Source organism: Gorilla gorilla, chromosome 19 (genome assembly GCF_029281585.2).
Source record: "Gorilla gorilla gorilla isolate KB3781 chromosome 19, NHGRI_mGorGor1-v2.1_pri, whole genome shotgun sequence".
In the NCBI taxonomy this organism is placed as follows: Eukaryota; Metazoa; Chordata; class Mammalia; order Primates; family Hominidae; genus Gorilla; species Gorilla gorilla.
In genome coordinates this window covers 50,221,076-50,244,898 of record NC_073243.2, presented here as the reverse complement: position 1 = coordinate 50,244,898, position 23,823 = coordinate 50,221,076, and the positions used below count along the sequence as shown (strand labels likewise).

The following is a 23,823-nucleotide window of genomic DNA, read 5'->3' as shown; positions in this document are numbered from 1 at the left end:
AATTCTGCCTAATACCAGCCATTTTCCCACCTTGCAAGATCAGGCTCCCAGACCTGGCTATAAAACTCTACAAATATCTTCCCTTTACTCCCCCTTTCCAAAATACTACTAATTTTAAAGGTGATGTCCTCCCTTATTTCACTGAGATGAATACTTAGTTTCACTTGGTTCTGCTGGTGATCTTTTTTGGGGAGTCGGTCGCCAACAGAGGAATGGTTATACAAAGTGATCTGGAGAATTCTGAAAGGCCCAAGTATCCCTACCTCCCACCATAGTTGCCAAAACTTCCTATTGGATTGCCTGTGAAAAATAAAAGTTCATGAATTTTTAAAATCTACATATAAAATATTCCCAGTACCTCAAACTGTGTCTGTCATATACTAAGACTCAATAGATGAATTTGTATGAATGAAATTGTAAATAAATAATAAATGTTAATGTAATTTTATTGATTGGATAAACACTTATTTTCATTAATAGAAATCAATGTGAGAAAAATAAACAACCACAATTTTGTAAATCAAAAAATTCAAATTATTTTCACATTGTTTTCCAGTTCTCAGCCACATGCAGGCATATATTTTGCAGTGTTTTAACTTTAACCTGGATATACTTGTATATTTTGCTTTTCTCCTCAAAACATTCTAAATACTTCCATGTTACCATATACTTACCATAATAATCATTTTAATGACTATATCATAATCCATAAGTATACATTTTCACTGTCATTCATTCACTGTTTTGCCAACTGCAAAGGATGCTTTGACATATAGAGTTTTATAGAAACACTCTCATCTCAGTTTTTTTCAGTGGATATTGAACAGAACATACCAGAATTTATAAGCCAAAATAAGAAGATATGAGTCTTGGTCTTTATTTGTTGCAGATAATCCTCTGAAAATCAATTAACCTTGACATTTCTTCTTAAGACAAATGAAGGCTTCTCTGCTTGGGTCTCCTCCACTGAGTTTAATTAAAACCCTTTGCTAAGGCACTGTGTACATATGATATACTCTACAGTTGCCAAATTCTAGTCACAGATACTGTTTCAAACAGTGTAAACTAAACAAACAAACAGACAGACAAAAAATGACCCAGACAAAGTCACCAAAGAGAAGAGAATAAAAAAATTGTGTGCACATATGTATTACATCAATGATCTTGGTTCCAGGTCTCAATCATACAACTCTATCAAATAGCCTTAAATAAAAATTAGCATGATCATAGGTTGCTATGACTTAAAGTCTGCAAATAATATGTTACATCCAAGCTAAGGGCAAAACCGTATGCACGTACCTTTCTGTTGTTTCACTAAGGTCACAACAGTAACCCCATTTACAGACGAATGTTTTCTACAAATAGAATTTTTCCACATTGAATTCAATTTTATTCTTTATTTTATTGCTAAAATTGGCAGCATGATGAACTGGAATAATGCTTGAATGCCAGAAATAGTATTTAAGAATATATAAGAAAGCAATAGTGTTTAATTCAATTATTATTTCTAAGAACTAAAATTCTCAAAAGCAAACTCAAATGCTAATTCAAAATACCTAAGATGTTATTATTGCTGGCAAAATATTAGAGTTAGATATAAAAATTATTTAAAATAAACTAATACTTTGAAAATGATAATTTATATTTTTTAAAAAATCAGATCCTTCTCCATACTCCAGAGACTGTAATAAATCTGGGAAACAGCTGAGTAATCTGGAAGATGCAGAAGTACTGAAACACCAGAAGCTGCTATTCTCCAATAGATGCTGAAAGGTACTAGGAACCCAAGGACACCACTGCAGACCTACTTACTGGGACTAGGACAAATCCTATGGTCTTTCCAAAAGACCTACTAGCTATGCTCAACTTCTTCTTCCCTGGTTTAACACCCATCAGTCAGAGGACAGGTGGACCAATTATTGAAAATATTTTGGAATGCTGTTTCATATCATATCTCAGACAACCACCTGATACAGAGCTTCTTCCTCTCCCTGTGTTCTTTCAACTTCTTATCCCCATGTTGCACTGTGATTTCTCTCCCCTGTCTATCCTCCCATTCTCATTCTTTCCATATTATTCAATCAGTTTCTCTGGATCCCTTTTCCCATGACAAACAGACTTCACTTCATCCTCAGCCTTGCCACCAAAAAGTCATCCCAGATCCTAACCTCTCTCAAATTTGACTCTTCGCTAAAGATGTCACTTCCCTGTGGTGGATTCAGGGTAGGGTACTCTGGTTCTCAATGCCCTCTCTGGGTCCCAAGATGAAATGGGTGCTCTCCTGGTACTCACTTTTACTTACTCCTCCACCTTCTTGTGAAAACTTTTCATTTGACATCTATGCCAATCAACTCTACTTCCTTGTCTCTGACTTCTGCCAGTCTCTTTGGTCAGTTTCTCATTCATTGAAAACTGCCCACCTTTTTGTCATCTTGACAGCTTGAATCCTGCTGCAGTCCTGGGTGACTTTGATGTTGATGTGGAGGCATCACCTCATGCCCCGATCTCTCAATTTCTCAGCTACATCTTTTCCAAGGCAGTCACCCTCTTCCCTGACACCCTTCTATGTCTTGAACATACCTTAAATTACCTCTAGCACTTACATCTTAAAGTTCATTCTGTCCTCCAAATATGATCTATCTTTTGTTTGCTCAGTTATTCTAATTTCACCTGTTTGACATCATAGAGATTTCTAGAGACCTTGAATACTTTCTATATCAGTATCTTCTTATATTCACTCATTTCCATAACCAGCTAAGTTGCCACAATTCATCATTTCTTTCACTCTCTTTCAAATACCTTCAAATCCCTTGCCCTATTTTTCTTATATTGCACCTGCTTTCCAATTTTGGAATAATCCAACTGTTTGCCTTTTCAGTGTTTATATCATAGCTGCTTAGCACTACTGGAAAATATTACAAAACCTCATATATTGGTTACATGAAAAGTTAATGGTAAGTTTTATCAACTGTACCTTCAATTGGCGTTCTGGTCTAGCCATGTTTTAGCAGTTTTTATTTATCTAAGTGCAGACACTCTACTTTAATCTCATCCCTGGACTTTGACCTGCTGTTCTCTCTTCCTGGAACCATCTTATTTTGGTCTCAGGTTAGGTGTCAGTTCCTCACAAGCCAAAGTGAGTTTGCTCCCCAGTGAGATTTCATATTTCTCCATTTGTCTGCAGTCATATTTGTACATTATATGAAACAAACAAGATTATAGTGGTCTATTTTCTTGTACGTGCCCTACTTGATTCAATCCCCTGTGAAAGAAAAGGCTGTGTTTTGTCTTGTTGAGCCTTGGGTCACCAGTGCATACCTCAGTATACAGCAAATATCAGACTCTCACTATTTGTTGGTTGAATATAAAGTGAATACATTAATATATGACTAATGCATGATTGAGGGGATCAGTATGTTTACCAGAATCCCTTGCATGTATGATTTTATTGTTTTTAATTCTGTTTTGTAATATGTGTATAAATACAGGCATACTTGTTTTATTGTGCTTTGCTTGATATGGTTTGGGTATTTATACCCTCCAAATCTCATGTTGAGATTTGATTCCCAATGTTGGTGGTGGGCCTAGTGGGAGATGTTTGGGTCATGGGGTCAGAGCCCTCATAAATGGCTTGGTGCCCTCCCTGTGGTCATGAGTTGCTGTGAGATCTAATTGTTTAAAGAATATGGCACCTGCCCCCTCTCTTATTTCCTCTCTTGTCATCTGACACAGCTGCTCCCCCTTCACCTTCTTCCATGAATAAAAGCTTCCTGAAGCCTCACAAAAGCCAAGCAGATGCTGGTGCCATGCCCAGACACCCTGCTAAACAATGAGCCAAATAAATCTCTTTTCCTTGTAAATTAGCCAGTCACACGTATTCCTTTATAGCCATGCAAAACAGACTAACACATTGCTTTATCACACTTCACAATATTGTGCTTTTACCAATTGAATATTGTGGCAATGCTGCATCAAGCAAGTCTATTGGCACCATTTTTTCCAATAACATGTACTCACTTTGTGTTTCTATGTCATATTTTGGTATTCTCAGAATATTTTGAACTTTTTCATTATTATTATATCTGCTAGGGTGATCTGTGATCAGTGGTCTTGGATGTTACTATTTTAATTTTTGGGGTGCCACAAACCATGCCCATGTAAGACAGTAAACTTAATAGATTAATGTTGCATGTATTCTCACTGCTTCACTGACTGGCCATTCCCCAATTTCTCTCTTTTCCTCAGGTCTCCCTATTCCCTGACACAAAATAATATTGAAATTAGGCCAATTAATAATCTTACAATGGCCTATAAGTGTTCAAGTGAAAGGAAGAGTTACAGGTCTCTCGCATTAAGTCAAAAGCTAGACATAATAAGGCTTAGTGAGGAAGACATGTCAAAAGCCAAGACAGGCTGAAAGCCAGGCCTTTTGTACCAGTTAGCCAAGTTGTGAATACAAAGAAAAAGCTTTTGAAGGAAATTAAAAGTACTACTCCAGTGAACACAGAAATGACAAGAAAGCCAAACAGCCTTATTGATAATGTGGAGAAAACTTCAGTGGTCTGGACAGAAGATCAAACCAGCCGCAACATTCCCTTAAGCCAAAGCCTAATCCCAAACAAGGCCCTAACTCTCTTTAATTCAATGAAGTCTGAGAGAGTTAAGGACTGCAGAAGAAAAGTTGGATGCCAGCAGAGGGTGGTTCATGATGTTTAAAGAAAAGAAGCCATCTCCAATACATAAAAGTACAGGGTGCACAAATTACCCATTTAACAAAGCTGCATGCATAAATACCCTCTGAACCTAAAATAAAAGCTGGAAAAAAAAGGAGTGTGAAGTGAAGCAGCAAGTGTTGATGTATAAATTGTGACAAGTTATCCAGAAGGTCTAACTAAGATCATTGATGAGGGCACTACACTAAACAACAGATTTTCAGTGGAGACAAAATAGCCTTCTATTGGGAGAAGATACCATCTACAACTTTCATAGATAGAGAGGAAAAGTCAATGCCTGGCTTCAAAGCTTCAAAGGAAAATCTGACTCTCCTGGTAGGAGCTAATGCAGATGGTAACTTTAAGTTGAAGACAATGTTCATTTAATATTCCAATAATTCTAGGGCCTTTGAGAATTGTGCTAAATCTACTTTGCCTGTGCTTTATAAATAAAAAAATAAGGACTGGATGACAGTATATCTGTTTACAGCATGGTTTACTAAATATTTTGAGCCCACTGTTGAGACATACTGCTCAGAAAAAAAGATTCTGTTCAAAATATGACTGCTCATTGACAATGCACCTAGTCACTCAAGAGCTTTGCTGGAGATGCACAAGAAGGTTAATGTTATCATGCCTGCTACCACAACATTCATTCTGAAGCCCATGTTCCAAGGAGTCATTTCAACTTTTAAGCCTTATTATTTAAGAAATACATTTCATAGGGCTATCGCTATAATAGATACTTATTTCTCTGATGGATCAGGGCAAAGTAAGTTGAAAACTTTCTGGACAGGATTCACCATTCTAGATGCCATTAAGAATATTTGTGATCCATAGGCATAGGTCAAAATATCAACATTAACAAGAGTTTGGAAGAAATTGATTCCAACCCTCATGGATGACTCTGAGGGGTTCAAGTGGAGAAAGTAACTGCAGATGTGCTGGAAATTGCAAGAGAACTAGAATTAGAAATGGAACCTGAAGTTGTAATGAAATTACTGCAATCTTATGATAAAACTTGAAAGAATGAGGAGTTGTTTCTTGGATGAGGCAAAGAAAATGGTTTCTTGAGACAGAATCTACTTCTGGTAAAGATGCTGTGAACATTGTTGAAATGGCAACAAAGGATTTAAAATATTATATAAACTTAGTAGATAAACCAGCAGCAGCGTTTAAGAGGATTGACTCCAATTTTGAAAGAAGTTCTACTATGGGTAAAATGCTGTCAAACACCATTGCATGCTACAGAGAAATTGTTCATGAAAGGAGGAATCAATGGATGTGGCAATTTTCATTGTAGTGTTATTCTAAGAAATTGTCACAGCCACCCCAATCTTCAGCAACCACCACCTTGATCAGTCAGCAGTCATGAACACTGAGGCAAGACTCTCCACCAGCAAAATGTTTCTGATTTGCTGAAGGCTCAGATGGTTGTTAGCATTTTTTTTTTTTTTTTTTTTTTAGCAATCAAGTATTTCTTACTCAAGGCATATACATTGTTTTCTTAGAGACAATGCTATTGCACACTACAATATAGTGTAAACATAACTTTTATATGCACTGGAAAGCCAAAAAGTATGGGTGACTTGCTTTATTGTGATATTTGCTTTATTGCGGTGGCCTGGATCTGAACCCACAATATCTCCGAGGTATGTCTGGTATATACCTTCAAGAAATAAAGTTAGTCTGAATTAAATAATGTTGGAGAAATAAGAAAGCCAAAATCACATGTTAACTGAGACACGGAACAGTTAGTAGAGGAGTAAAGAGGGAGACCACCCTTGAAATATGTGATCAAAAGCTGGAAAAGTTCTAGAAAGTGAATGGTAAAGAAATATAGTATTTATGTATTATAAACTTTATATTCTAAATATTATTTATATATTATAAATTACATATTTAAAAAACTTAAGTATTCTAAAGTTTTTAATTTCTATATCTAGCTTTCACACAGCAAGGGGTGTGTGTGTGTGTGTGTGTGTGTGTTTATGATAACATTTAGCACTAATCACAATTGTTTAGGAATTACATCATGGTAAAATTCAGAACCCCCTGAGAAAAAGCCCTCCTGGGAATGTGGACAAAGGTCTCACCTTAACGAAGCTCAGAGCCACAAACTTCCGTGTAAATGATGCTAATCTATTAAATAAAGTTAACCCATCATCCAGATATGTTGCATACATGACTTCAAACAACATAGCTAAATAGCATTTATTTTTGTTGAATTCCTCAGATTTGAAATAATCTAAAAGTGCCCAGCTCCATCTACTTCCTTTCAACTGGAGGGCAGATTCTAAATGAATGAGAGAAATGGGATGATAGATAATATTGAAATTCTAAGTTCTAGAAAGAATTCTTAGTACCTAGAATTTTTTTTTTGGCTGGGGGGAAGTGTGTTTAACCCAGGAAGTGATACATATTTCTATAGTTTTTTTTCTACATACAGATTTTTTTAAAGAAAACTTTTGCCATTTTGTAGTGCTCATTTGTAGAGAAAAAAAGTTTGATTACCTCATCCTTTAATGAATTTCATCTGAAAATATATTTTTCATTTTGGATTTCTCCAAGTGATGCACTCTGGTCATATTAAGTTTGAACCAGTATTATACATTATGCAATACATAATAATTAAACAAATACAATTTGGTCAGAATGTTTTTACCTACATTTTTTTCATAAACACAAATACTGCAAAACAGAATAAAAAGGCTTTTAAAGAATTATAAGCTCTCCTTAAACACTTCAGTGATTCACAGTTCTGCATTACATAAGGATGGTCAGCCAGGGCAGTGTTTGTTGCAAAGAAACTATCTATGGAGTGGAACAATTATTATTGAGTGATGGAAATAATCAAAGGAAAGGGCTTTGTTGAGTTCTGCCTTGTGCTTAATATAGTATTGTGCCCTAGCACTTTTCACGGTAAAATAAATGCTTCCTTGGGTTTGCCTTAAAAAATATGGGATTCCCCAACCAATCTCAATTACTAAAACAAGTTACATTGGCACAAGAAAGTTTTGAAAATAGGGACCAGATGCTCTGATGTTGGTGAACGCAAAAGTTGCCAACCTCTTTAGTGTTTTTAACAACGTGGGAGCCTGGTGAAATAGAAGCCTTTGATTTCTAAAGGTAAACCTTCCCCTGGTACGTGCTGCTTTACTGACACACAGATATAAAGTAAAATACTGTGGTATAGTATCAGTCCATTCAGCATATCCTTAATTAGGACACCAGAATGTACTACAATAATGAAAAGGTACTGTGATAACCTGAAAAAGACACTGGAGTTTAATCATGATCATATTATTTTGTAAATTGAAGGCATGGCAGATATAGCATAAACCTTTTAGAGATTCTATGATAGGTGAGAAACAAGTCAGCATTTTTTCATTGCTTATTTTAGATTAGATTCAAGAATTGCCCTGACTCTGGAAATAAGATGATTTTTATCCAGATATTTTAAAGTGCGCCATCACTCTTAGAATCTAATTTTAATCTTGAAAAATCACAAATTTTGGGCCAGGCATGAGGGCTCACGCCTGTAGTCCCAGCACTTTGGGAGGCTGAGGCAGGCAGATTACATAAGGCCAGGAGTTTGAGAACAGCCTGGCCAACATGGCAAAACCCCATTTCTACTAAAAATACAAAAATTAGCCTGGTGTGGTGGGACATGCCTGTAGTCTCAGCAACTTGGGAGGCTGAGGCAGGAGAATCGCTTGAACCCGGGGGGCGGAGGTTGCAGTGAGCTGAGATCATGCCATTTCACTCCAGCCTGGGTGACACAGCAAGACTCCATTTCAAAACAAAACAAAACAAAAATAATCACAAATTTACAAAGTTTAAAGCAAAGACAGATACAATTAAATCAGAACAATGCTTTAAAATAAAAGGCTTGTGATATTTTGTGAGTATCCTGAGAAGTTTAGATAAACACTACAATCATAAATTGCATGTAAATCAATCAAAACCAAAAGAATCCAGTTTTGTCTGCTTAGTATGTATCTTCAAGATTATTGGAAGCATTGTTTCCCAATTTTTGGCATTGATTACTTTTAAAATTTCATCTAGCTCAAGAATACTATATTTCTAGAGAATGTTTCACAATCATGATTATGTGTTTTATTTTCAATTTTGGGAAGCTTTGCCTAGTGGGTTATAGATCTTCCATATAACATTCAATAAGAACTTAGATAAATCACTTGAAGCTTGAACATATATCAAACATGAAGGTACAGGCTTCATGGTAGACTGTGAAATACAATCTCTAGCTTTATAAACACCCTTATATCCAAATTATTTAAAATATGAAATGCCCATTAATACCTTCTTAAGTTTAAAAGACCAAATTTGAAAGATCAGATGTGTCTGATCCAGCCTTCTGTTTTTCCTTTTTTATTTTCTGTTTGGATGTTGATTCAGGAATAAATTGCTGAAAATAATCTTTTTTTTAATGTTCTCTCTAACATACTGTTTGTACTCAAGAGCACAAGATGAAGAGTGGTTAGTCAAAGAATCCAATGTCTAACTGGCATCTGGGACTGGTCCCTCTGTGAATAGCACACAAATCAAGGAAATATTTCTGGAAGATCCTTGTAAAATGAACCCTTATATGAATAAGGTAATTCTTCTCTCTCTGTTGGGTAGTTAAATATATCCCCAAAAGTGACCATGTCTTCTTTTACGTTCTTTTCATTTTCTTTTTTTATAGGACATAGTGATACGAAGGTACACAGTGTACTTCTTCAGACAGGTAATAGGATACTAGGGATGAGAAAGTGTTTGTAACATTCTCCACCCACCCATATCCCTGAATATACATCTATCCAGAGGTGTGTCATCATGTCACAAGGGAATAAGTTGCTCTTGGCTCTCATTTTATTATAGCAGATGCAGCAATGAAATGTAAGTAGAGAGTTTTATTGCTACCTCCCCCACATTTTCTTCATTCCCATAACTTCCCACCTGTGCACTGGGAATGACTTCCACATGTGTGTAAAGCTAGACTCTCCTTAGATTGTCTAGGGGCACATGGACCACATGGGGGAATGTAAGCCAGTGCCCAAGATAGGGCTGAAAGGAGATCCTAATTCCTCCTAAGGATTCTGAGCAGGAAACTATTTAGAAGTCAGCAAGGTTGTGGAAGAAGTGAAGCAGAAGTAGGGAGACCACCATTCTCATTCCAAACATAACTGCACAGCACTTGAAAGCAAGACATGTGTGAGGGAAGATGCCAGATACAGACTTCTGAACAGAAATGTCACAAGTCCATAATAACTGTAACTTTCTGAAACAGGAGCCAATTTCTGATTGACTCCCAAATCTGCTAGAACATCCATCTCTACCCCAAGAGTTATTTGTAGAGGATCTCTGAAGCCAATTCCAATAAGTAAACAAACATTAACAACAACAAACATTATTTGTTCTAATATTTTCCCAGTGTAGGAGTTGTAGTTTTTGATGTTATATATTAAGTACTTACAATATGTGAAAAATGGGGATAGGTATTATATCATTAGAACAAACCCATGAAGTAGGTGCTCACATTATTCCTACTTTTGCTTTTGTAAAATTAGGAACTTGGAGTGGTTAAGTACCTTCACAAGATGGTAGTAGATGGGAGACAGGACTCAAATTCAGACCATCTATGTCCAGAGCCCCACTCTTGTCTACTCACTACCCGGCCATCAGCCACCATAATCATGCTGTTGCTTCATTCTCAACTCTTCTCTGCCTGCCCTCTTAGTGCTTGGATGTCTTATTTGCCACCATCCAATATTCAAGGGACCGGCTGTCCTTGTCTCCAAGTGAAATTGCTCTATGGGTTAAATGTCATTCTTGTTTTCCCCTTATTAAGTTGGGTCCACTTCTTGCCTTACAGTTTCTTCTCCCTGCTGGACACTTCCCTCAAATTTCATAGGTTCCTAGGATTACCAACATATTCAAAGTAAACATAAAGTAAAAATTCAAGACACTGTTTACAACAAAATATTCACTTTATAATATACATGTCTAACAAAAGACTCATGTCTAGAATATGCAAAGAGCCCTAGAAATCAACAAGTAAAAGAAAAACTGAACGAATGTCTGAATGGGCATAACACAAAGAAGATATCCAAATGTTCAATAAACACATCAAAAGGTAAGCAATATTCCTACTCATCAGGGAAATGTAAATGAAAACCACAGTAGTATACCACTACACATTCACCAGAATGACCAAAATGAAAAAGACTGAAAATACTAAGTGTTGGTGAGAATGTAGAACAACCGTACCGTCTACGTATTGCTGGTGGGAGGGTAAAAGAGTACAACACTTTAGAAAACTATTGGGCAGTAATGAAAATAAATATTTGCCTCCTTATGACTCAGAAATGCTACTCCTGGGAATATACCCCAAAGAAATGAGTGCATATGTTCACAAAAAGAATGGTATAAGTGTACACAGCAGCTTCATTCATAATCCCCTCAAACTAGAAACAACCCAAAGGTTCATTAGTAAGAGAGTAAAAATAAATACATTATGGTATATTTATGCAATAAAAAGAACAAGCTGCTGAGATATACACAAACATGGATATTAAAAAAAAAACATTTCGACTAATAGAAGCCAGACACAACAAGTACATACAGTACAATTCCATTTATGTGAAGTCCAAGAGGAGGCAAAGTAACCTTTAGTGATAAGTTGAGAAATAGGATGGTGATTACATGAGAGTATAAATACATAGTAATTCAAGACGTATAATGCATGTAAATTATACCTTAATAAAAAGATTTTATAAAAGGTAATAGAAAATTATTTAGGAGGAAAATATGAAAAACTGACTTTCCAAATTACTTTTATGCCACGTTCATAACATTTCAAGTCATTAATAGCTGTCTCTCTTACTTCGAGGAAGGTCAGTAAACAGCCATGAAGCCTGAATGAGCCTACCCCGTACGGAAAGTTAACTGGCAGATGAATTCAGGGTTATAGGCATCCCAGGTCTTAATAATTCTGTTTTCTGTTCATTTACAGTTTCTAAAGTTTGCTAAATCACAGCATACATACAACCTAACAGTTTGGGCATACTCAAAAGAAATTGTTAAAAAGTGTACATTTGAACACATTCACATTGCTTGGGAAAAAAACTCAAAGTAGAAATATGGAAGTGTGAATAACTAAAAGTCCTTTTGAACTCAGTCTCTTGACCCAAGTACTTCATGAGGAAGCTAATAGCTGTCATCTACGACACTTATTTCTGCACGTCAAAGTTCTTTTTCAGAAACTAATGATTCTCAGGGCCATACTGTGGCTTTCTAAAGGGGTGGAACAAGTCTCTAGACCCACTGCCTGACACTTGACAAAGCAAGTATCTGGCATACTGATACACCAGAAGAAAGAGCAAAAGGCTATGATGTTAAGAAAGAAAGGAAAATAAATCTGGAGGGCATGAAAAGTCGCCTTGACCATCAAAGATTTGCAATTGCTAAGGTATGGTCTCAGTATAGGTTGGCAATGGGACTTAAAGGCATACTAACCTATAATAATGAGGCAATGGGCTGGAGACAACTCAGTTAAAATAGGCTAAATTTCCCATTAGCTCATTCTGACAGCTGTAAAGGAATCTGGGGCTCCTGGTTAACTAAAATGGCTACAGAATATAAGCCCGAACTTCACCTTTTGTTTTTTGTTTTTTGTTTTTGTTTTTTTAATTTTGAGACAGAGTCTCACTCTGTCGCCCAGGCTGGAGTGCAGTGGCGTAATCTCGGCTCACTGCAACCTCTGCCTCCCGGGTTCACGCCATCCTCTTGCCTCAGCCTCCTGAGTAGCTGGGACTGCAGGCACACACTGCCAAGCCCGGCTAATTTTTTTTGTGTGTGTGTTTTTCGTAGAGACGGGGTTTCACCGTGTTAGCCAGGATGGTCTTGATCTCCTCACCTTGTGATCTGCCTGCCTCGGCCTCCCAAAGTGCTGGGATTACAGGCGTGAGCCACTGTGCCCGTCCCCGCACTTTACCTTCTACTTCTCCTCCAAAGCTTCGACATTCCAGAAAGTTATACTCCTGAATTTTCTATTCCTCAATATTCAATTCACAAATTGTTCTGGCTTCCAAATGTAATAACAATACCTTTAATATCTACTTAGTTTGGTTCTTGTTGATTGGCCATTATTGTCTATTGTTTCTTTTGAAATGAAACCCTTGTTCCATCTTTCAAAAAGAAAAATTATTTTCTTCATAATATTGGATAAATTTGTAAATAGTAAGCATGATATTGCTTATATAGTCATTCCTTGGTATATGTAGGGGATTGGTTTCGGGTCTACCACATGTACCAAAATTCATGCATACTCAATTCTTGCAATTGGCCCTGTGGAACCCACATATATGAAAAGTCAGCCCATCTGTATACATGAGTTTCACATCCCAGGAATACTATATTTTCCATTTGTGTTTGGTTGAAAAGAATCCTCACATAAGGGAACCTGTGCAGTTCAAACCTGTATTGTTCAAGGGTCAATTGTACTTGATTCTTAAATCTTAATGAAGATGGAAATGAATGTGAATCAACAGAAATGCTGGGACATAGACAATTCAGAACGCTGAAGTTCCTCGGCACTTGGAAATTGTTTTTAGCAATACATTCTCTCTCTGACACCCAGGCCAGGGTGCAGTGGCAGGATCTTGACTCACTGCAACCTCTGCCTTCCCAGGCTGAAGCGATCCTCCTGCATCAGCCTGCTGAGTAGCTGGGACCACAGGCGCATTCCACTACACCCAGCTATTTTTTTGTGTTTTTGATAGAGACGAGGTCTTGCCATGTTGCCCAGGCTTGCCTCAAATTCGTGAGGTCAATCAATCCCTGCCTCGGCCTCCCAAAGTGCTGGGATTACAGGCATGAGCCACTGCGCCCAGCTCAAGATTTTAGATTACACACAATGTCCAACTACATAGAGATATATTAGGTATATTGCATCATTTTATTTTAAGGGCACATGATATAACACCAACTCAAAATGAGAAATCATGGTTAGCAACCAAAATTTTTGAGATACCAAAGCTAATTGAATATATCAGGGCTTTAAATTAGTGCATTTTAATTTTAATTATAATATCTTCTTCCACAAGTGTGAAGAAAGTAAGATAACTATTCTAAGATAACCTGGTGTGTAGTAAACAGTTAATCAGGACTGTGTCAATTAAATATAGGAAGACCTGTTTGAAACATTGGCCTTTAGCAGACCTGACTTTCGGGAATGATCCACCATTCTCTAAATGGTAAGACTGGCTCAATTTGCCTAAACTGTCTGTGCAAATAATGTGGTTTATGCTGCATATCCACTTTCCTTCTGGAAATCTGGAAGTTTGTATATCCTAGGCAGAGGGTACCTAAGTGACTGGCCTCCAGCAAAAACTCTAGGTACTGAGTCTTTAATAGGCTTCCCTGGTAAAGACATCCCTGGTGAACACATTTCACAAGTGTTGTCTCAACTCATTACTGGAGGAATTAAGTGTATCTTGTCTTACTTCACTTGGGGACTCTTGGAAGCTTATGTCTGGTTTCCTCCAGATTTTGTTCCATCTACCTTTCCCTTTGCTTATTTTGCATTGAATCCTTTTGCTATAACACATCAGAGCCATGAATATGACTATTTGCTGAATTATGAGAGCTCTGCTAGCAAATCATTGAACCCGAGGGTGGTCTTGGGATCCCTGGATACACCTGATATCTGTGAATCTCTTCTACACAGAATGAACGGCAGCAATGTTAATTCCAAAGAAAGGAGAAATAGTTTCAGGGGAACAGCATTTTTCAAAAAATGTTCAGGTCAAGCTGTCATATAAAATTCCCATCTGCTTTAGTATGAGTCTGATCAATGTGTGTGCATTGTTTTTTAAACACATAGTTCAATTACAACAACAGAAACAAAATATATTTCCTCTTTTCATTGCTTCAAGGTGAATATTTGTTTTCTTATTATTTATCTAGTAGTATTTTCCTCATACCTTTTTCTAACACAGGTCCCTTAGACTGGTCAATAATAAGTAAAACAGCTAAATTCAGTATCTTTGAGTTGAGTTACTAGCCAAATTTCCTCTGAGCACAACCTTCCTAACTTTAACAAGATCCAAAAGACATTTTCCCCAGAGATGCCTTTAACTTGGCAGAGAATGTGGGAGCATCACATTTGTAGCACAGTAATTGTTTTGTTCTTGTAGTTTTAGCAAATGTTCAAGAGTCTATCTATGTATGGCCCACTGGCTTCATCCTCTTTCCTTTCTATCCAGGCTTCTTAAAAATGCAGCTGGTCACAAGAACAAATAATGGATGTGCCCAATATCCTTACTTTCTCTCACAATTTTTAACCTGGTGACATTGCTTTAAAGTGTAAAACTCCATTGGTAAACAACACGAAAAAGAATAAAAACAAAAATTATACCCTGCAAAGTAGGAAATAAAAATGTTACATGATGGAGACGTGGCTGTGGCTGACTCTTCCATAAGTATTAATGCTAAATAAAATCACCTTATACTGGGAGCTGAAATAGTATTCTGGTAAGCAATACCTCAAAATGTCAAAGGCAAAATTTTTAGACTCATGAATACCGTTGCATATTTCTTTTGATTCTAATTACAATACAATTTATTCTTGATTCCAAATTCATTTTGCATCAGTGAACATTTCCTATTGTTTCTAGACATGTATCACTACATGGTAATTTGTCCATTAGTTCTCATTTGTTAAAATGTTTTCCATCAAGTCACATATGGCCAATATTAATTTTCCAAGTACGACTGCCCTTTTGCAAATGTTTATTAGCATTCACCAATACATTTTCAGCTCTTCCTTGTAAAACAATTTCACTAAAATGTCTTCTCCTGCAGATATAGAAATGTCACCTGAGAAATTCCTTTTTTTTTTTTGACTCTAGAAACCCCATTGTTCTCCCACTCAAATCAAGCAATGAGCCACAAAAACTCAAAAGACCACAGATAACAATCACCATCTAAAATATAAAATGGGGAAATGACATCTGAGGGCACTCACCCACTGGATTCTGCAGAAGTGATAGCAATCAGCGGCAGAATCTTCAGGGGGAGGCTGGTTGGTCGTTGAACGTTCTCTGATTCACTTTTCAAGTCAGCTTGTTCCAACTGTCTGAAGGCGAGAGGGGGAAGCTGAATATTGCGACATGAAAGTCTCCGGACAAGATAGGGTTCCATTCCGCGGAAAGGGTCTTCCTCTTCGTTACTGGAATGTAGTGTTTCCTCAGAGGCCTGAGGTAATAATTCAAGAAAGTACATATAATCAACAAAAATCACACTGTTTATCATTATATAATGGCTTAATACTTTCCTGCGAAAGAAATTAAGTAAAATGTATACATGAAAAATGCTATCTAGAAAACAGTGACATTAACTGAACAATATTTGATTAACTAAAATCTAAATTTATTTTTAAAACAGCACATTTGTTCACCAGGTGTGGCTTGGTTAAAACAGTTAACTAACATCTTCAGTAATCTTAGAATTTATTAGCTTTGTGTGTGAATTCTATAAAATCAAGGATAAATCAAAATGTTTTTATAACTTCTATGAAATGAATTGCAAACATCATTAAATATATACATTGACATATGCATGTGTCATATATATATATATATATATATACACATACAGTTATGCATCACTTGATAATGATCCATTCTGAGAAATGCATCATTAGGAAATTTCCTTGTTGTGTGAACATCACAGTGTATTTAAACAAACCTAGATGGTACATTGTTACTGTACTAAATACTGTAGGCAATTATAACACAATGGGAAATATTTGTGTATCTAAGTATATCTAAACACAGGAAAGATACAGTAAAAATACAGTATTATAATCTTATGGCCACCATGGTATGTATGGTCCATAGTTGACTAAAATGTTATATAGCACATGACTGTATATTTATATATATCTTTCTTACATGCATGCCCATGAAGAGAGAGGAAGAAGAAAAGTCCTATTTTCTCTGCATATTTAAGGCCATATTTGAAACATATGTTTTCATATGTCACATTTACTCAGATATACTCTTGCCAATTTTTATAAGACTGAGAGGGTAGTAAGAAAAAAAAGACTTTAAAAGAAACTTGAGGACCCAGTAGAACTGTATTTAAGTCACAGCTCAGCAGAATTTTGCAAATTTGATCCATGTTATCCACATGCAAAGGTAAACCCAGGTCAAAAGTTAATATTTTGATTCTAGTTGGGAAAAATATACTATCATGTGAGCAATAATTATTTCCAAATGGCTGGAAAGTCTACTGTAGCCATATTTATTATATCCACATATTGAGAATTATAGAATCACCAAATGTTATAACATGCTTCTATAGAGTGTTGGGTTTTTGAATCTTTGCACTGCCACTTTACTATTTGTATTGATAGAGTGTTGCTTAGTCTCTCTAAGGTTTCTGTTTCTTTATTATAAAAATGGGACTAATATTTACATACAAGAATTAAATGAGATCATGCATATGATGTGCGTAGTTCATTACTTGCATTGTGATTAGCACTTATATATGGCAATTTCCTTCCCTTCTGAGTTTTACAGGTGAAGAAGTTTATATTTCTCAAAATTAACCAGTTGGCTGAAAGTTAGACATTCATCGAGCTTGGAACATCCAGACCTCATTTATTACACTCCTTACTATACAACTATCTTTGGGCAAGTCACTTAGGCTCATTGAGGTTGTTTCTCCATCTGAAGACTGAGATAATAATATTTACCTCTCAGAGTCATTATGTGGACCAAATATGTAAAGTATTTGAAGCACCAATATCTGGCAAAGAGTTTGCACTCAACAAAATGGCAGCTATTATTATAATCCAGGCTAATTTCCCCTTTCTCCATAGCTCTATGCTGTCTTTGATGCTCACTCTTCACATTGATTCCCAAATAGAAAATTTTTGTCTTCCTGATTTATATCTTGAAAAAGGTAAAAGGATGTGAGATGGTGGACTCTATCCAATCTTGGGTTGTATTGTCCAGTTGTATAGACAAGACGACAGAAGGGTACTGAGAAGGTTTAAAAAACAAACAAAAAAAAAGAGGTCAAAGCTAAAAAGAAAGTTCATTTATTTCAAATCCTAAATTCTGAGAATCTGTGCTTTGAGGAATCTACTTGCTTTATAAAACATCAATAATAATGACTAATACTTACTGAGTCTTTATTAAGTAGTGCCGTGTTTTACATATACTGTCTCATTTAATTTTTACTAAAATCCTATGAGTTAGTTCTTCTTGCTTTTCCCATTTTACCCATTAAAAGCCCCAGAGACCTATCAAATAGCATGCACTGGCGACACAGCCACATGGCTAGTGGGGTGATTAATCATCTTACTTCACCTGGGACCTTTTGATTTTAGCACTCAAAGTCCTATGTCCAGGGAAACCCCACAGTCCCAAGGAAACCAGGATGATTGATCACCCTACATGTCAGGATCCAAACCCAAATCTCTTCTAGTTAAAACTGGAGCTAAAAGCTACCATGCTGCACTACCTTAACAAGTATAGTCAGTGGCAGAGTGAGTATTAGTAGAAAATAACAGAACACACACTAATTGATCATAACTCAATAAGCTTCACATTTTCATTTGAAAAATTAAACAGAACTGCGATGAGAGCAGCCCTACATAAACATTAGAAATGAATGACAATCTGTCATTAAATGAGAGGATAGAAATTTTATCCCCTGTTCTGCCAGTAATTACTCAGGTGGTCTTAAGAGGTGCCATTGGTTGTTACAAAATCAGAGTACTTCATAACTGGAAGGGGTCTTAAGGTTTATTTTGTACAATGTCTTGATTTTTTGTCTGCAGAGACTAAAGACAAGCAAGGCTAAGACCAGCAGATCTGGAATAGGACCTGGGAGTCTGAATTTTAGTATGCACCACCTCTGATCCCAATGCGGAGGGTTTGAACATCACATTTTGAAAAACAATGGCTTGGAGATATCAGAAATACTATCTTTTCCATCATCTCCTTGCAATAATTCCATTTTCTAGCAACAATATAATATACAAATTTCTATAATAACCTGTTCCAGATCTGCTGGTCTTAACCTTGCTGGTCTTTAGTCTCCATAGGGATAAAATCAAGAGGTTATACAAAATAAACCTTAACACCGCCTCCAGTTATAAAATACTGATTTTGCAACAACCAATGGCAAATCAATGTTTCTGTGAGATAACAAATATAGAAAAAAACAGAAAGCATATGCACTTGGAACAGTCTTAGCTTTTAGATTGGGAAAGTGAGCCTCTGTGTACTTATGTACTTAGGAAGTTCCTCTAAGAACAGAACTTCATTCCTGGATTGGAAACAGGTCATGATTAAGTTAATGACTTATGTGTTGTGATGGTTAATACTGAGTGTCAACTTGATTGGATTGAAGGATACAAAGTATTGTTCCTGGGTGTGTCTGTGAGGGTGTTACCAAAGAAGATTAACATTTCAGTCAGTGTACAGGGAGAGTCAGACCCACCCTCCATGTGGGTAGGCACCATCTAATCAGCTGCAAGCATAGCTGGGTTAAAAGCAGGCAGAGAAACATGGAAGGACTGGAATGCCGGAGTCTTCTGGCCTGCATCTTTCTTCTGTGCTGGATGTTTCCTGCTCTCGATCATCAGACTCCTGTTCTCAAACAGGTGGACTCTTGGACCTACACAAGTGGTTTGCCAGGGACTCTTGGGCCTTGGGCCACAGACTGAAAACAGCTTTCCTACTTTTGAGTGCGATGAGAATTATAGAATCATCAAATGTTACAACATGCTTCTATAGAGTGATGGGTTTTTGGATCCTTACACTGCCACTTTACTTACTTTTGAAGTTTTGGGACTTGAATGGGCTTCCTTGCTCCTCAGCTTACAGACCGCCTATTGTGGGACTTCACCTTGTGATCATGTGAGTCAATACTCCTTAACAAACTCCCTTTCACATATACATCTATCCTATTAGTTCTGTCCCTCTAGAGAACCCTGACGAATACATGTGTAAATACTCTTCTTCTGGATGAACACAGAAAAGAAGAACAAAGGATGAGTCTAGCAAAGCTTCAGTAGCACTAAATATAGCTGGCCAAAGTTAACATCTTTTTATAAGCATTTAGCTGCCTACTCTGCGTGTTAGCATTGCAATTGCAAAATGCTTTATATAACTGAGGTTATCTGTTGAATGACTTAATGTTTTTGACATTCTCTTTTAGATAAAACTGCCTCAAGACGTAACTTTTTTGAGATAATTATCTCTACTAAAAATGAAGTTTACACTCATGCTTATACTTTGTTAGTTTAAACCCACTTTCTATAAATACTTTTATCTTTACAATAAAAATGATAAAGCACTAGAGGGCTATATTCTAACATTTTGCATTCCAAAACAGTGTAAGAGGCTTTTTTCACACTCTAGATCAATGTGTATCAGTTATGGTTCAGAAATAAAAAGAACAACCTTATCAGGTAGAAGGTAAGAGGTTAAATGCCTTTATTTTGGAGAGAGATGTAAAACTAATTGCCAGAGCAATAAGTATCTTATGTTATTGTTAGAAAACGGCATTATGGCAGGGAGATGATGGAAAAAAGATAGAATTTCTAATGTGTCCAAGTCATTATTTCTCAAAATGTGACATTCAAACCCTCTGCATTAGAATCATAGATGGTGCTTGCTAAAATTCAGACTCCCGGGTCTTATTCCAGATCTTCCTAAACACAATCTCTATGAGTAGGGCTTATGAGTCTGAATAAGTCACCAGTATCATTCCAATGCATATTAAAGTTTGAGAACTAATGGTTTTGACATTTTAGACATAGTTTAATAAAACTGTTTGGCAAATATCCAGGCACAAAGATGTTCACTGCAGCTCATTTATAATAGCAAATAACTGGATGTAATCTAATTGCTGTACTGAAGGATTGGCTTAGTAAATGTTGATACATCATATGATGAAATACTATGAGGCTGTTAAAATAATGTAGAAGAATACGTAATCATGTTAATGATACAATGTTGAGTGGGAAGAACAGATTATAGAGTGATCCCATTTTTATAAAACAATAATATCAAAACAAAACAAAAAAGTCACATATTATATTCATAAAACAATTGTTTAAGGATGTATCCTAATTCTCTAAAATGGCTCTCCTGTGCAATATTCGTAATAATTTTGTTTTAGTATCTTTATTAATTATGAGCTTCTGTATTCCCTATAATAAAAATGTCTTGTTTTTCAATTTTAAAAGTATAATAAAAGTCATAATAATAAAATGATACAACATTCACCTTGCTATTGATGGGACTTAGAAATATATTCAGCTTCAAGATATGCAATATCAAAATAAAAGAAATGCTCACATATTGAAATAACTGTAATATGAACCTGCTACCTTGCAGTAAAATAAAATTATATTCAATAATTAGCCAACTTATATGGAATAATTGACAGACAAATAACTTTAATGTTATGCTTTTTACTGCATAAAATTCTTTCTGAAATACATGCCTAAAGTAAGCAATTCCATAATAACTGACACTTACAATGGATGAATGTTAAATTTATTATTATTATTTTCCTTTTCGTTTGTTTCAGTTTTTATCCAAGATATTTAATTAATTTCTTTGTTTAATTTTTTTTCTTTCAAAAGTAGACAACAAACTACTTAATGGCCTTTAAAACACAGGCATGCACATACTAGGGTTAAATAAATTTCTGTGGTTCTTAATAATCTCACAGTCTCTGATATTTATTTCATATATATAGAGAGAGAGGGGAGAAATAAAATTTCTATAAGAAAATCCCCTTAAGATGTGTGTGTGTGTATATATACATATACACACATACAGTATATGTATACAGATATATATACATATACATACATATGTAAACATGTATATACATATATATATTTATACATATACATATATAGGCATTGCAGGAAAGAATGTTTCTTTCTTGGCATGCAATGAGACCACATCTCCAGACTCCCTTACAGGTAGCTATAGAGATGTCAGTGAGTGTTACATTACATGCTCATTGATTATAAGTTAAGGAAATGTGTATGGGTCTGTGTATGTGCCACTTTCAGGCCTGCCACATAAAAATTTTGTGAGTACAACCCCCTATTTCTCTTCCCCTCTGTAGCCCCTCACCATGTGTTGAAGATGGTAGAGCCACAAGATGGAAGAAGCCATGGTTTCTTAATCATTATTTACAAGAGAGACACTTGCCAATCAGAAACACTTAATTTGGGGTACACGACCCACAGATAATCTTCTGTTGAGGTAATCCACAAAAATTTAGCATTTTCTTGTTACAGGTAGTACTATTTTATGTGTATATCTCTAAAGGAGTTCAACCTATCTTAATTCTGTTTCCATTCCTATTAATTTCCCAATTAATCATTTATTGAGCACCTACTACCTTTGATGCTTGTGTCGGGTACTGAAAATGCAGAGATGAATTAGGCACCTCCTTTCGCTTAAGCACTTACAGTTCATTTGAGGAAAAATATAATAGACAGATAATCACCAGTATATGATCAAAGCTGTAACAGAGAACTTAGGGTTTACTGGAGTACATAACACTTTTGCAAGTTGAAAGAAAGTGCTAGCCAGTTGTGACATCGACAAAAAGAGAACACCTGGACTGTCGCAGACAAAAAAAGATGTAGATCACCCCATAAATTGGACATTTATTTTTGCTTTCTGTCTATCTGCTTCTCCAGTCATTTTCATTTAGTCTCATTGCTGGCTCCTCAATTAACTGTCTTTAAAACCTAGGCATTGTCCAAGCTGCTATCCTTCAACCATTTCTCTTTTCTTTTCTTTCTTTCTTTTTTTTTTTTTTTTTGAGATGGAGTTTTGCTCTTGTTGCCCAGGCTGGAGTGCAATGGCATGATCTCAGCTCACTGCAACCCTCGCCTTCCAAGTTCAAGTGATTCTTCTGCCTCAGCCTCCCAAGTAGCTGGGATTACAGGCACCCACTACCACGCCCAGCTAATTTTTTGTATTTTTAGTAGAGACGGAGTTTCATCATGTTGGCCAGGCTGGTCTCAAACTCTTGACCTCAGGTGATCCACCGCCTCAGCCTCCCAAAGTGCTGGGATTACAGGTGTGAGCCACTGCACCCGGCCGCATTTTTCTTTTCAATCTGCCTACTCAAGTTGAAAATATCATCCAAGACAATGAATACAAATATCTTCTGCCTTTTTATTTATGACACCAAGTCAGCCTTCAGCCTGACAACTGTAGGAGAATGATTTGCCTATGTGACTACTCACTCTGTTAGCCTGGACACATGGACACATCTGGAAGGAAGGGAGCCAAAACAACTTTTGTACCCCTAGCACTTAGCCAGTGCCTGGAACAAAACACATGCTAAATAAATCTTGCTGAGGAAAGAGTGAAGCATATAGACATACTCATCTCCATTTCTTCAACTGCAAGAAATTAGGAAAGAGGAAATAGTATTAGATATTGGTGTTACTAGCAATGTAGTATTTGTAACTATTATTATAAGTCAGGCATAAAGTTGAAACACATAATAGGGAATTTCTATAAAAATTCCAAAACTTCAGCCACTCAAACTGGTTGGGTCTCTCCCCATGTTCAAATATTCTTTCAAATATATAGACATCATGATTAAGTATTTTCACCTATTTTGTTTTAAATAAGAATGAAGGATTTCAGGCACTCAGTGCTTTCAGTGGGCCTACACTATGCAGAGCATTGTAAAGGTCAGCATGTTAAACAGTCAGATAGGTCCAGGAAGAAGACAGTCGTAGGCAGAGGATGTATTTTGTTTTATCACTTCCAATGCCACATTCCTTTTTCTTCCTGTCCAGTTAGTTTGGTGCAACATTAAGTTCTGTAAAAGTAAAGTTTCCCTGTACCTAATTTTGTAGTATAAACAAGATAATGTTAGTGACTCTTCAAGGACTAGGATACAATTTAATAGGCTATTATCACAGTGGATTAAAAATCATATTTGCAATCTTAACATATTATATGCCAATAGCAGACATTTCCTCCATATATTAGTCTTTCATGTCCCCATGAAATTGTTAATAATGCACTAA

General features: G+C 36.2%; 1 protein-coding gene across 2 annotated transcripts in view; it reads right to left on the bottom strand.

Moving 5' to 3' along the window:
- Positions 1–15,471: 15,471 nt before the first annotated feature.
- The window catches only part of LOC101128582 (3',5'-cyclic-AMP phosphodiesterase 4D-like), a 513,332-nt gene continuing 504,980 nt past the window's right edge, over positions 15,472–23,823 (bottom strand). For both annotated transcript variants that reach the window (XR_010131761.1, XM_063700736.1), the window contains one exon: positions 15,472–15,974. Coding sequence is in view for 1 of the 2 variants with exons in the window: in XM_063700736.1 (XP_063556806.1) it covers positions 15,741–15,974 (234 nt within the window). In the remaining variant the exon portion in view is untranslated. The remainder of the gene's footprint in view (positions 15,975–23,823) is intronic.